The 13,576-nt window shown below is 40.7% G+C and overlaps 1 protein-coding gene across 1 annotated transcript in view; it reads left to right on the forward strand.

The window, feature by feature from the left end:
• GNPTAB (N-acetylglucosamine-1-phosphate transferase subunits alpha and beta) overlaps window positions 1-13,576 on the forward strand; it is an 81,016-nt gene that overhangs the window by 14,917 nt on the left and 52,523 nt on the right. Inside the window, exon 2 of the mRNA XM_065887205.1 lies at window positions 9,927-10,012. Within this exon, the coding sequence (XP_065743277.1) occupies window positions 9,927-10,012 (86 nt within the window). The remainder of the gene's footprint in view (window positions 1-9,926; window positions 10,013-13,576) is intronic.

The following is a 13,576-nucleotide window of genomic DNA, read 5'->3' on the forward strand; positions in this document are numbered from 1 at the left end:
TCACTACTGTATCCTCAGCCCCTAGAATAGAGCCTGGCACCGAGAGGTGGAGTGCAGAGATACTTTTTCCCTAGTATCTAAATATGGAAAGGTCACCTGGGTGATCAGTTTCTAAACTGAACCTTAATAGAAAAGTATACAGGTTTAGTTGATATCAGTTGACATATAATTATATTAGGGTTCTTCAGAGAAACAAAGCCAATAGGATATATGTATGTGTGTGCATACGTGCATGTGTGCACGTGTGTGTGTGTGTGTGTATGGAAATAGACTGATTATATGGAATTGACTTACAGGATTGTGGAGGCTTACAAGTCTCCAAGATCTGCATTTAGCAAGGCTAGCGATCCAGGAGAGCCAATAAAGTAGCTCTAGTCTAAGTCCAAAGGCCTGAGAACCAGGAAAGCCGATGCTGTAGTTCCTGTCTGAAGGTTGGCAGCCTAGAGACCCAGGAAGAGCTGATGTTTCAGTTCAAGTTAGAAGGCAGGAAAGACTGATGTTACGGCTCAAGGCAGTCAGATCAGAGGACATTCTCCCTTACTCAGCCCTTTTGTTCTATTTAGGCCATCAACTGATTAGATGAGGCCCACCTACATTAGGGAGGGCAAGCTGCTTTACTAGTCCCAATTCAAATGTTAATTTCACTTGGAAATAGCCTAGTTGAGGAAGTTCCCTTCAGTTCCTAATTTGCTGAGAGGCTTTTATTTTTTATTTTTAAATAAAAAAATGAGTGTTAAGGGAATTCCCTGGTGGTCCAGTGGTTAGGACTCCACGCTTTCACTGCCGAGGGCAAGGGTTCTATCCCTGGTTGGGGAACTATGATCCCACAAGCCACATGGTGCAGCCAAAAAAAGAAAAAATAGGTGTTGAAGTTGTCAAATACTTTATCTGTTGATATGATCATATGATTTTTCTTCTTTTGCCTTGAGATATGGTAGATTACATTAATTAATTTTTGAATGTTGAACCCGTTTTCAAAAATACATACCTAGAATAAATCCCACTTGGTTATGTTATATAATTCCTTTTATACATTGTTAGATTTTATTTGATAACACTTTATTGAGGATTTTCACATCCATGTTCATGAGAGTTATTGGTTTATAATTTTCCTCATAAAATGAGTTAGAAAGTGTTCCCTTTGCTTCCATTTTCTGGAAGAAATTGTAGAGAATTGGTATCATTTCTTCCTTAAGTATTTGGTAGAATTCACCAGTGAACCCATCTGGACCAGTTGCTTTCTGTTTTGGAAGGTTATTACTTATTGATCCAAATTATTTAATAGGTATAGGCTATTCAGATTATGAATTTCTCCTTGTTTGAGCTTTGGTAGTTTGTATGTTTCAAGGATTTGGTCCATTTCATCTAAGTTATCCAATCTGTGATCAGAATTGTTGATAATGTTCCTTTATTACTCTTGGGAGGAGTATTATAGTGATTTACTTCTCTTCCAGAATTTTATGGCAAAATGCAAATAACAAAATTTGCCTTTTTTTTTTGGCAGTATGCGGGCCTCTCACTGTTGTAGCCTCTCCCGTTGCGGAGCACAGGCTCCGGACACGCAGCCTCAGCGGCCACGGTTCACGGGCCTAGCCACTTCGCGGTATGTGGGATCTCCCCGGACCGGGGCACGAACCCGTGTCCCTTGCATCGGCAGGCAGACTCTCAACCACTGTACCACCAGGGAAGCCCTGCCATTTTAATGATTTTTAAGTGTATAACTCAGTGGCATTAATTACATTTATGTTGTTGTGCAACCATTACCACTGTTTCCAAAACTTTTTCATCACCCCAAACAGAAACTTGGTATTAAGCAGTAACTCTCCATTCTCTCCTTGGGCCCTGGTAACCTCTGATAACTTCCTGTCTTTATGGATTTACTGGTTCTGGACATTTCATATAATGTATATTTCATACAATATTTGTCTTTTATTTTTCTGGCAGTTTCTGCTTGTTTTTCGGTGTTTCTGAGGAGATGAGAGACTGGAGTTGCTTACTCTGCCATTTTGCTGAGGTTACGTTCCAGACTGATAGTTCTGATTGTTACTTTTTTCATGTAATATTTTACCAAACACTTTACCCATGACTAGTCTGTATGATCCAGAAGGAAGACATTTGTATTGTCCATTACTATGTCCTCAGAGTCTAGAATGGTGCCACATATTTGTTGGCTAACTGAAGTTACTAATTTTTAATAGTTGCTTAAAAACTGCGTAATTTTTAATAGCTTCATAATATTTGTGTGACTGTACCTTTATTTACCTGATTATTGTTTAATTTTTAAACTATCTCCAGGTTTTATTTGTATAAGTAATAATGGTTATTATATTTATACAGAAGTGTTTGGGTGCACCTATGATGATTTTCTTGGCATGTATTTCTAGAGGTGGAATTAGAACAAAGACATGACCATTTCTTTGGTCCTTTGATACATATTGCTAATTGCCCCTCAGGAAAGGGGTTTTTTAGTGGCTTTAAAGCTATTTAAAAATATATAGCATTCTTTTTGCCTGATTTATGACTTCTCTGCATTTGACACTCATAAAAAAAGAACTCTCCTTGGTGAATTTTAAAAAATGTTTTTGTCTAAGTAACAGTATGAGATAAAATTCATTTGTTGATGGAGGTAAGTACAGAAAGCACCACAAGCAGATATTTTGTAAAATTTTATCTCATTTCACTAAACATTTTTATGGCAATTAAATTTTACCAAAATAGAAAAAACTTAGTTTGATTAGTTTTGGCTTCTGGTTTAATAGTTATAACAAATGTTTACCAACTACACTTTTATTTATACTTTGGGTATATTTTTCACGTTATAATTGTTTGTTTCATATTTGTCTCCCCAGTAGGCTGTGAGCCTCTTGAAGGACTAAATAAGTTCAGTGTTCTTTCATAGTCTTAATACCTTACATTTCCTATAGTACTTTGTAGTTATTAGAATAGATGGATATATATCAGCTCACTTGATTTCTTTTATAACAGCCCCTTATGGGATAAGGAATTGTTTTGGAACTTAGAGAGCTTTAAGTGACTTGTCTAAAATCACAAAACTATTACATTTGTCCATCCTCATCCTGCCCATGCTTTCTACCTAGGGTTAGCTCACTATAGCATTTGGCCAAGAAAACCAGGTTCCCCTAAATGAATCTCAAAGATAAATATCCTCACTGCAGTACTTTGGCTTCTCCCATTAAAAAAATAACAAAAACAAAAAAACAAAACTATAGAGACCTTATCCAGAGGAAATAGGAAGAAAAGCCAGGGAATCAGAGCTGCTCTCTTGCCAGAAATGCATGTTCTGATGGGAGAAGATGGTGAAAAATATCTGTGCCAGATCCCACACGGGAAAGAAGCTGTCTGAGATCCGAGGAAACATCCGTCTGCTAAGAGGAGCCAGCAGCCTGTTGACAAAAATTTGGGAGGGGAGGGGGAGTCAGAACTCTTCTTTTTTTTTAAAAAAAATAAATTTATTTATTTTATTTTTATTTATTTTTGGCTGTGTTGGGTCTTCGTTGCTGCACACAGGCTTTCTCTAGTTGCAGAGAGCTGGGGCTACTCTTTGTTGCGGTGCTCGGGCTTCTCATTGCGGTGGCTTCTCTTTTTGTGGAGCATGGGCTCTAGCGTGCGGGCTTCAGTAGTTGTGGCACGTGGGCTCAGTAGTTGTGGCTTGTGGGCTCTAGAGTGCAGGGTCAGTAGTTGTGGCACACGGGCATAGTTGCTCCACGGCATGTGTGATCTTTCTGGACCAGGGATTGAACCCGTGTCTCCTGCATTGGCAGGCGGATTCTGAACCAGTGTGCCACCTGGGAGGCCCAGAACTCTTCTTTTTGTGTGACTTTAGATAAGTCACTTAAACTCTTTGAGTCTCAGATTCTCATCTGTACAATAAAGAGTTTATATTAAAAAAATAAATAAAATCACAAAACTGGGGCTGAGGTCAGGGCCTGCTTTTGTGACACGTACTTAACCTTTAGGCATTGAATAGCTGCAACCCTGTCCAGGAGAACTCTGTGCAGTGTTGGAAATGGCCTGTAATTATGAGCTGTCCAGTACAGTAGCCACTAGCTACATGTGGCTGTTGGGTACTTCACATGTGGCTAGTGTGACGAAGGTACTAAGTTTTAAATTTAACTTATTTAGTCTTAATTTAAATAACCACACGTGCCTAGTGGGGAATACCATGTTTTTGGACAGTGCAGATCTAAATTCATAGGTACAGTAACTGTTTGCAAGGACGTTCTAGCAGGGCTCACACATTGGCATTGGATTTAAAGTACTCCCTGTGTAATTCTGTGATTCTGTAAACTCTGAACTGTAAAACAACTAAACCTACATATATGTACCCAGAAAGTCAGTTTGAATACATTTGGAAACCATCTTTAGTAGTCCCCCCCCACCTTTTCCTTTTATTCAAGTGTGGTTGAGGAGACTTCTTTTTTTTGGGGGGGGCTGCGTTGTGCGGCATGTGGGATCTTAGTTCCCCAACTGGGGATCGAACCTGGGCCCTCAGCAGTAAAAGAGCGGAGTTCTAACCACTGGACTGCCAGGGAATTCCCTCTCTTTGCTCCTCTACTTCTTTAAAAATCTCAGCTTTCTCTCCTAGAAAAAGGAGAGAGATTTTGTTAAGTTATGATTAACCCTATCCTGGATTATTCCTTTTCTCCAACAGTAATCTATTTTAATCTGTACTCATGTAAAAGCTGAACAGTAAGTATTCCTAAATCATTTCATGCAAGTACATGATTAGTCCTTAACAGGATGTCAGCTCCCTGAGGACAAAGCCCTGGTTCCCATTTTTTGCCCTTTAAAATGGTCATCAAATGTATGTTGTGTATCTAATTCTGTGAAGAATTCAAAGAAGGTAGACGTGGTCTAGAAAAGTATCTTTGAGTTTAATTAACGTTCAAGTAAATAGTGGTCATGCATCTTGGGTTTGGGTCATTTCCTGTGTATGAAAAGGAGAGATCAGCCCACTTTTGGTAACCATTCAATGCCTAATAAGAAATGGGTTAATCTTTTATTTTAGCCATTTCATGTTGGGAAATGCAGTGAGCTGTTTGTGTCCTCCCAAAACTTATATGCTGAAACTATTCCAGTGTGATGCTATTAGGAGGTGAGCTCTTTGGTAGATGATTAGGTCATGAGGGTGGAACCCCCATTAGTGGGATTAGTGCCTTTATAAAACAGACCCCAGAGAGCTCCCTTGCCCCTTCCACCATGTGAGGTGACACAGCGTGAACACAGCCATCTATGGACCAGGAGGCAGGCCCTCACCAAATAGCAAATCTGTCAGCACCTTGATCTTAGTCTTCACAGTCTCCAGAGCTGTGAGAAATAAATTTCCGTTGTTTTGAGCCACACAGTCTGTAGTATTCTGTCAGAGCAACCCTAATGGACTAAAGCAGGAAAACAAACATGTTTAATCAAATGTGATTAGAAAATGCTGCTGGTGATGAGATTTGACTTCCTGATTGGTATCAGGGGAGGAGGGGAATTAGCAGAAAAAGATAAAGCTTAGATTATCTTTGTCTGCCATTTAGTGGCTCTTAATGCAAAATATATTTTGTTTTCAGAAACCATGGAGAACCTGTTGTAATTTGGGAATATTATAAACTTCTGATGTGATTATCAATGTATGAAAAGCTCTGTCAGAGTTACTTAGAGTTCTTGCTGCTTGAGTTTGGAGAGCCCTGGCATCTTAAGTTTTACAAGGTAGCTCGTCACATTTATACACTTGAAACTTTGAGAAAGGGACATGTGTTTTTACAGAGAGAGTTTTGCATCCTTGTGTGCTGAGGCCTGCTGTCGTCTCTCTATACCTGTAGCCTTTAGCCTTTACATTGACTATCTGGGAGTGGATCTGAAAGCAGGAAGCTCTGGAGGGAAACCACAGAGCAGTAAGCTGTTCCAAGGTGTTTGTCTTGTAAAACTAGTAGCCGTATTCACTCATTCTAGAAAGTTTATTGATTTTGTGCCAGGCACTGTGCAAGGTTCTAGGACTGAAAATGAGAGATTAAGTTCCTGGCTTTGAGTTGCTCGCAGAGGTGTAGATGATATTTAAACAGGTGGATTAATTATATTGTAGCATGTAAATACTGTCTTTAAGAGACCTGTGAGCAGTTTGCAGTGAGTATTGTACAGCCCTAGAGGATTTGCGTATCTTATCAAAACAATCTTGTGAAATAGGTGGTATTAATATCCTCATTCTACAGAAGAAGAAATTGAAAATGGAGAAGTGCCCTAGATTTTATTATTGATATCCAGACTTAAACTTCTGATCGTAATCTTATGATCCTTGCACTGTTCACCAGTTCGCTTCTTAATAATTACCTTCCTCCTTTCCTTAGCTGGGGAATCCCCAAAGGATTATGGGGCTTGCACCTCATTCACTGTTACTGTACCACAGGCATGCATTTGGCCCTGTTTCGGGACCATCAAGCTCATCAACAAAAGTGTGTGCCGGTTTCATAATTGAAAACGTTTATCAACTGAAAATTTTAGCGTTTGTGCGCACAGACCAGCTGAAGGACTATCAGACATTCTAAAAATGCTGGGCCATTGAATTAAGGGTGATAAACATACCAGTTTCAACTGGTTGAATGACCACATTCATGAATGTGTATTTGACGAAGCTGGCTCTGTGTAAATAAGCATCAGAAGAGCAGGCCAGGTGAAGCTGACAGAGCCTGGGCCAAGCTAAACAGGAACATGGGCTACGGAGTTCGGTTGATTCAAACCTCAGCCCCGTCACACACACTGCAACTTGGCCTGGAGCTTCTTTTTGTGCCATCGTAGTACGTGCCTCAAAGTGGTGCCTTATTGTGGGGATTCAATGGAGGGGTGTGCTTGGCACAGTGGTGCTTGGTGAGTGTGTGTTTGAACCCCTTCTCCTGTGATCAGCACATTAAGACTGACTTTGGCTGCAATTTTGTAAAACTAACCAACAATTGATCTTGAATACCTTGGACGCCATGATTACTAAGATGGAGTCTTAAAAGTGATACACATTAAAAAAAATTTTTTTTAAATTTTATTTATTTATTTTTGGTTGCACTGGGTGTTCGTTGCCGCGCGCGGGCTTTCTCTAGTTGCGGTGAGGGGGGCTGCTCTTCGTTGCGGTGCGCGGGCATCTCATTGCGGTGGCTTCTCTTGTTGTGGAGCACGGGCTCTAGGTGCGTGGGCTTCAGTAGTTGCAGCACGTGGGCTCATTAATTGTGGCGCACGGGCTTAGTTGCTCTGCAGGATGTGGGATCTTCTCGGATCAGGGCTTGAACCCGTGTCCCCTGCATTGGCAGGCGGATTCTCAACCACTGCACCACCAGGGAAGTCCAAAAGTGATAAACATCTTTAACTAGTAGAATAAACTACCTTTAGATGATTTCTATAATTCTTTATTAATAGTACATTGCTTATGTGGTATTTGAGAGCTCATGTAGTATTTTAGTAAATAGTATTTTTAGTTCATTGTGTCTTAAATTTTTACCAACAAACTACCCTTAGTAACAGACAAAAGTAAGTCCTCTGAGGAGAATAATGTAGAGAGGAGGGGTGTGTGTGTGTGTGTGTGTGTGTGTGTGTATGTATGAGGAGAATAGCTCAAAATGGCAAATAGGACATTTTTTGAAGGTCAACATTATATCTGGTATTTTTATCTCATCAATATTCCATTTTTCTCCATAAAAAATTTGCATTACTACCAATAGAATGTTTTAAATGTCTTACCATTATAAAAATGATGGCATTTCAGAAGTTAAGCTTGTTTACCCTCGGCTTCCAGTATGCCTGGCACACTCCCCATACCCTTTACTCGCCCACGTCATGGGAGAATCACCGTCCTACTACAGCAGCACAGCAGACCGATGAAATAGATTTAGTACTTATTTCATAGTTGAGGAAATTGAGGCCCACACATTGTAGTTTACCCAGGGTTACACAGCTACGAAGCAGGAGAGCTGGGAGGTTCTCTTAGAAGGCATCCCAAGTTCCCAAATCCAGCCTGCTCTTACGTCACTCCTACAGTAGTGAGGTAATATTTACTAAGAAGAAGATGGTATGTAATGTGCTGGGTATGAGTTGATAATAAACAGAATTATAAGTAGTTCTCTACCCTTTGAGCAGTTTGATTGGTCTGTCAAGATGCTAACATGGGGTAAAAGGTAAATAACAATAAAACTAAGTGATGCAAGGCATCAAATAAGTGATAGAGATAGACGTTATCCAGAGTTCTGAGAAGGAAGCATTCAGACTGGGCTGAAGAATATGGAAAGGCTTTGTGCAAGAACAGAGACTCGATTTTACAGTAGTCAGTGTTTCTCTCACCTGTTCCTCTGGTCTTTTGTTTACTGCTGATAATGGCTGAAAACTAGCTAATTGCAAGTTGAAGTCTTTTTTGGCTTCTTTGTTTTTTGGAAGGTGTTCATATTTTTACAGTTTACCCCAGAATAAACAATTTTTTAATTGCACAAGTTTTTTCTACTCTTTTCCGTCCTTGATAGTATTAAGGAAATGATCTGACACTAACCCTTAGATGAATTTTATTTGATTTACAAGTTTCCTTTTTCATTCCTCATAGAGCATATTACTCATTCATCTAGAAAAGTTTAGAAAGATTTTCATAATAGGGTTTAGTTGACAGGAATAGCAGAAAAGGGAAATGGTTTTGATGGAAGAGAATCCTTAGGAGCAGGGACAAAAGACCCAGAGGAGGTGAAGACAGGAAGAGACACTGTGTCCTTATGGAGTTGACGTGGGGGCATGGAGGATACAGGTGAGAAACACAGTGTCAGGCCTGCAGCTGGGAGCACCTCTTAGGTAATAGACTTTTAGGACTGGCAGGGATTTCAAAGACCCCCTTCATTTTACAGATGAAGAAACAGCCTGAAGAGGCTAAGTAACTTGCTCAGTGTCACTCATAAAAGTGACAGAGCTGGGATGAAAACCCACATCCCGAGTAATAAGCCAGCATTCCTACCACTTCCCCCAAGATCTAAGTGTGCAGAACTCTGAACTAGAGGAACGTTCCTAAATGTGGTATTTAAGGACCCTTTGCTATTGCCGTTGTTTCTAATACACCGGAGCGGTTTGGAGATGCCAAGATTAATTTATCTGATGAAGGAAGGCATGTTGTATTAACATACAGCACGTCAGCATTTCTCAGCTCAGTGTGAAGCGCACTCTCTCTGATGTTTTCTCCCCACCTTCCAGGTAGCCGTACTAGCCAAGGACAGTTATATTGAGCTTTATTTTATTTATTTATTTATTTTTATAAATTTATTTATTTTTGGCTGTGTTGGGTCTTTGTTGCTGCGCAGGGGCTTTCTCTAGTTGCGGCCAGCAAGGGCTACTCTTCGTTGTGGTGCATGGGCTTCTCATTGCGGTGGCTTCTCCTGTTGTAGAGCACGGGCTGTAGGTGCATGGGCTTCAGTAGTTGTGGCACGCAGGCTCAGTAGTTGTGGCTCGCAGGCTCTAGAGCGCAGGCTCAGTAGTCATGGCACACGGGCTTAGTTGCTCTGCGGCATGTGGGATCTTCCCGGACCAGGGCTTGAACCCATGTCCCCTGCACTGGCAGGCAGATCTTAACCACTGGGCCACCAGGGAAATCCTTGATTGGGTTTGTTGTTGTTGTTGTTGAGTTGCATGAGCTGTTTATATATTTTGAAAATTAAGCCCTTGTCGGTTGCATCATTTGCAAATATTGTCTCCTAGTCCGTAGGTTGGTTTTTCATTTTGTTTTTGGTTTCCTTTGCTGTGCAAAAGCTTGTAATAAGTTTGATTAGGTCCCATTTGTTTATTTTTGCTTTTATTTCTATTGCCTTGGGAGTCCTTTAGCAATTCTTAATGAAATTAAAATGAAATGAAAGTTACATACTCTCAGTATTTGATGCAAAGAAAACATTTGTTTTTCTTTTCTTTTTTTTCCCTAGGTGGTTCTGGAATGGAGCCGGGATCAATACCATGTTTTGTTTGATTCCTACAGAGACAATATTGCTGGGAAGTCCTTTCAGAATCGGTGAGAAGAGATCAGTTTTGGAGAGTAGCTTATTTGGGCTTAAATAAGCCATGAAATCACCCATACTTTAAGTAGAATAGTTGAAGGGGTCTTTCCAAGTTGTAGGTATGGTTTAGCTTGTTCAAGACTACTCCCATGTGAAGGTACCTTGTAATCCATCCTCACGTTTTATGGATGAAAAATTTGATTGCCAAAGAGCAATCCTGCTGTGCGGTATATTGAGTACTTTAAGTTACACGATCTCACTTTGTCCTCGCCCCAGTGGACAGATGGAATGAGCTCAAGGTCATTCCATCCCCCTGTAGGATGAGGAAGCCAGGCGGCTACTCTGCAGCCAGTTCCAAGCCCCGGCCAGTGTTCTTCTGTTGACATCACTGTGTTAACCAGGGCATCTGCTGTGGTATCCACCAGGACTGGACGCCCACATGCCCCTGTGGTCACCACATCTGGCTGCCTCGCTGTGGGGAGGAGCAAACAACCTCACAGGTTGGGTCTTTTTCTCCTTAAAGCCAAGCTTCTTGGTGCAGCCACTCCTGATTGCTGCCTTTACCCTTTTCCTTGGAGACTTTTTCGTCCCTCACAAGACAGACCTCAAAGTTAAAGCAATCTTTTCCAACATCCTCCTTCCCTTCTCACAGCTAAAATAAGTCACACACGGTCTTTTCATTTTTTTTGTCTGTAAAACTGTTACTTGTATGGTTTTATATCATAAAAGCAATGTATGTCTATGGTCAAAAACAGTTCAAACATTATAGAAAAAGAAAAACAAAAAGAAAAAGTAAAGCCTCTCTCTGTTCCATTCTGAATTTCCCCTGACCCAGAGGAACCATGGTTAATGAATTTTTGTTTTGGATTCTTCTGGTGACCGTCCTTTCAACTTAAAAAAAAAGCAAAAACAAAAAACGGAGTTCTCTCCTTTTTGGTTTACTCACTTTATGCAGTATCTATTAACCGCTTTCCATTGTAACCGCGCACAGCTAATCACTATAGGGCAAGGAGCACGGGGTGACCAAAAACAAATGTGAGGTAGCTAACAAAGGTAGTTAACCTCACAGATAGACCTGCCAGAAGCCATAATCAGAAACTTCCCTAGATCCTGACTGTCCATTTTCCCTGGAGGATAGACACCATAAGTCCTCCTCTCTACCTTCACTGAACCAGAAAACCTAGTGAAAGTATAACTAGTAACTGGTGTCAATTGATGCACTTGGACCATTTTCTGGGAGCCTCTAGACTGCATCGGCAGTTCTGCTGGAGCTCTTGTCCCCGCTTAGAAGCACTTCGTTGCGCCTCTATCCACTTGTTATGAGTGCCTATATGGTCCCTATCAAATAAGTAGTTTTTTAAAAAAGCTGTGCTAATAAGACATAGATGTATGCACTATTATAGTCCTGAACCTCTCAGCAAAGAAGGGCTGTAGGATTCCTTGAGTTAGCCTAAGCTTTACTTTAAGCAAGTGAAGGGCGAAGTAGGGAAACTCTAGATCTTTCTCTTAGGATCTCTTAAAACAGCAGTTTCCAAAGAACCTGGGGGATCTGCGAAATCAGAGCTATATTTATAACAGTGCTGAGGTGTTATTTGCCTTTTTTTACTGCGTTGACATTTGCACGAATTGTGTAAAAGCCATGGTGGGTAAAATTGCCACACCTTAGCACAAGCCACTGTAATTCACCACCACCACATATCTGCACGGGGCAGAAAAAAGCGGGTTCGCTTAAGAATGTTCCTGAGGAAGCAGTAAAAATCGTTGATTTGATTCTACCCTGACCCCGTGAGTACACATTTTCTTAATGTTCTGTGTGATGCAACGGGAAGCACTCCTCAGGCACCTGACTGCATGGTGATTGTCTTGAGGAAAAGCCCTCTCGTGGTTGTTTGAGTTGCAGCCTGAACTCACTGTTCTGTTTCATGGATCACCATTGTTATAACTTGAAAGGACAGATGACAGTGTCATTACTCAGACTTGTTATATTTGGCAGGTATTTTCTTGACAGTAAACAAAGCGATCCTGTGTTTGAAAGGAAAGAAATGATAGTATTTGCTGCCAAAGATAAAATTTGAGCTTGGAAGTGAAAATTAGAACTTTGGAAAACTTGTTTCCACCACTGTAAGCCTAACAGCTTCACAATACTGTAAAGACTTCTCTGATTAGATTTGCAGCATTAGCCAAGAAAATTGCATTTGTTAATATTATGTAAGAAAATTAAGGAAATATGTCACCATTTGGCAGAGCTGCATAACTCAGTAAGCTGTTGTTTTCCAGATAACCAATGCATTGATGTTACAGAATTTCACATGGGTGAAAGCCATTCAAAGTGCAAGAAAGACCAATGGGTTTTAATGTAAAAGTACAAAAATTTCATTAATGTAGTTTCAGATCACACATTGCAACTAATTTTTAAGAAACTTCCACTTATTTTGGTGTAGTATCCAAGAAGAATATCCACTATTATTTGAAAAGGCTATTAAAATACGCCTCCCCTTTCCAAGTACGTATCTGTGGGCCTGGGTTTTCTTCAACCAAAAGAGCATGTGGGAACAGATTGAATTCAGATGATTTGAGATGCTTGCTTGCTTGCTTCTACTAAGTCATTAAAGAGATTTGGAGAAATGTAAAGCAGTGCCTCTCTTCTCACTAAATTGTTCTGTTGTTTCAGAAAGTACTGCTATTTTCATTTAGTTTTTATTTTATTTCTTTTAAATTTACTTATTTTTGCTGCGTTGTGTCTTTGTTGCTGCGTGCGGGCTTTCTCTAGTTGCGGTGAGCAGGGGCTACTCATCATTACGGTGCGCAGGCTTCTCATTTACGGTGCCTTCTCTTGTTGTGGCACGCAGGCTCAGTAGTTGTGGCTCTTGGGCTCTAGAGCGCAGGCTCAGTAGTTGTGGCGCACGAGCTTAGTTGCTCCACGGCATGTGGGATCTTCTCTGACCAGGGCTTTAACCGTGTCCCCTTCATTCGCAGGCAGATTCTTAACCACTGTGTCACCAGGGAAGTCCTATTTTATTTTTTAAAAATATTTATTTATTTGGTTGCACTGGGTCTTAGTTGTGGCTTGCTGGCTCCTTAATTGTGGCAGGCGGGCTCCTTAGTTGTGGCATGTGAATTCTTAGTTGTGGCATGCATGTGGGATCCTGCTTCTTGACCAGGGATCGAACCCGGGCCCCCTGCGTTGGGAGCACGGAGTCTTAACCACTGCGCCTCCAGGGAAGTCCCTGCTCTTTTCATTTAAAAAGTTATTTATGTTAACCCATGAAGGGGTTTATTATTGTTTTAAAATGAATTTTTGAATGTCTGATTTATTTTTGAAAATGGCAAGTGTGAATCATTAGAGAAATGCAGATCAAAACTACAATGAGGTATCATCTCACACTGGTCAGAATGGCCATCATCTACAAACAGTAAATGTTAGAGAGGGTGTGGAGAAAGGGGAACCCTCTTGCCCTGTTGGTGGGAATGTAAATTGATTCAGCCACTATGGAGAACAGTATGGAGGTTCCTTAAAAAACTAAAAATAAAACTACCATACGACCGAGCAATCCTACTACTGGGCATATACCCTGAGA

The sequence above is a fragment of the Phocoena phocoena genome, chromosome 11, assembly GCF_963924675.1.
Source record: "Phocoena phocoena chromosome 11, mPhoPho1.1, whole genome shotgun sequence".
Lineage (NCBI taxonomy): Eukaryota > Metazoa > Chordata > Mammalia > Artiodactyla > Phocoenidae > Phocoena > Phocoena phocoena.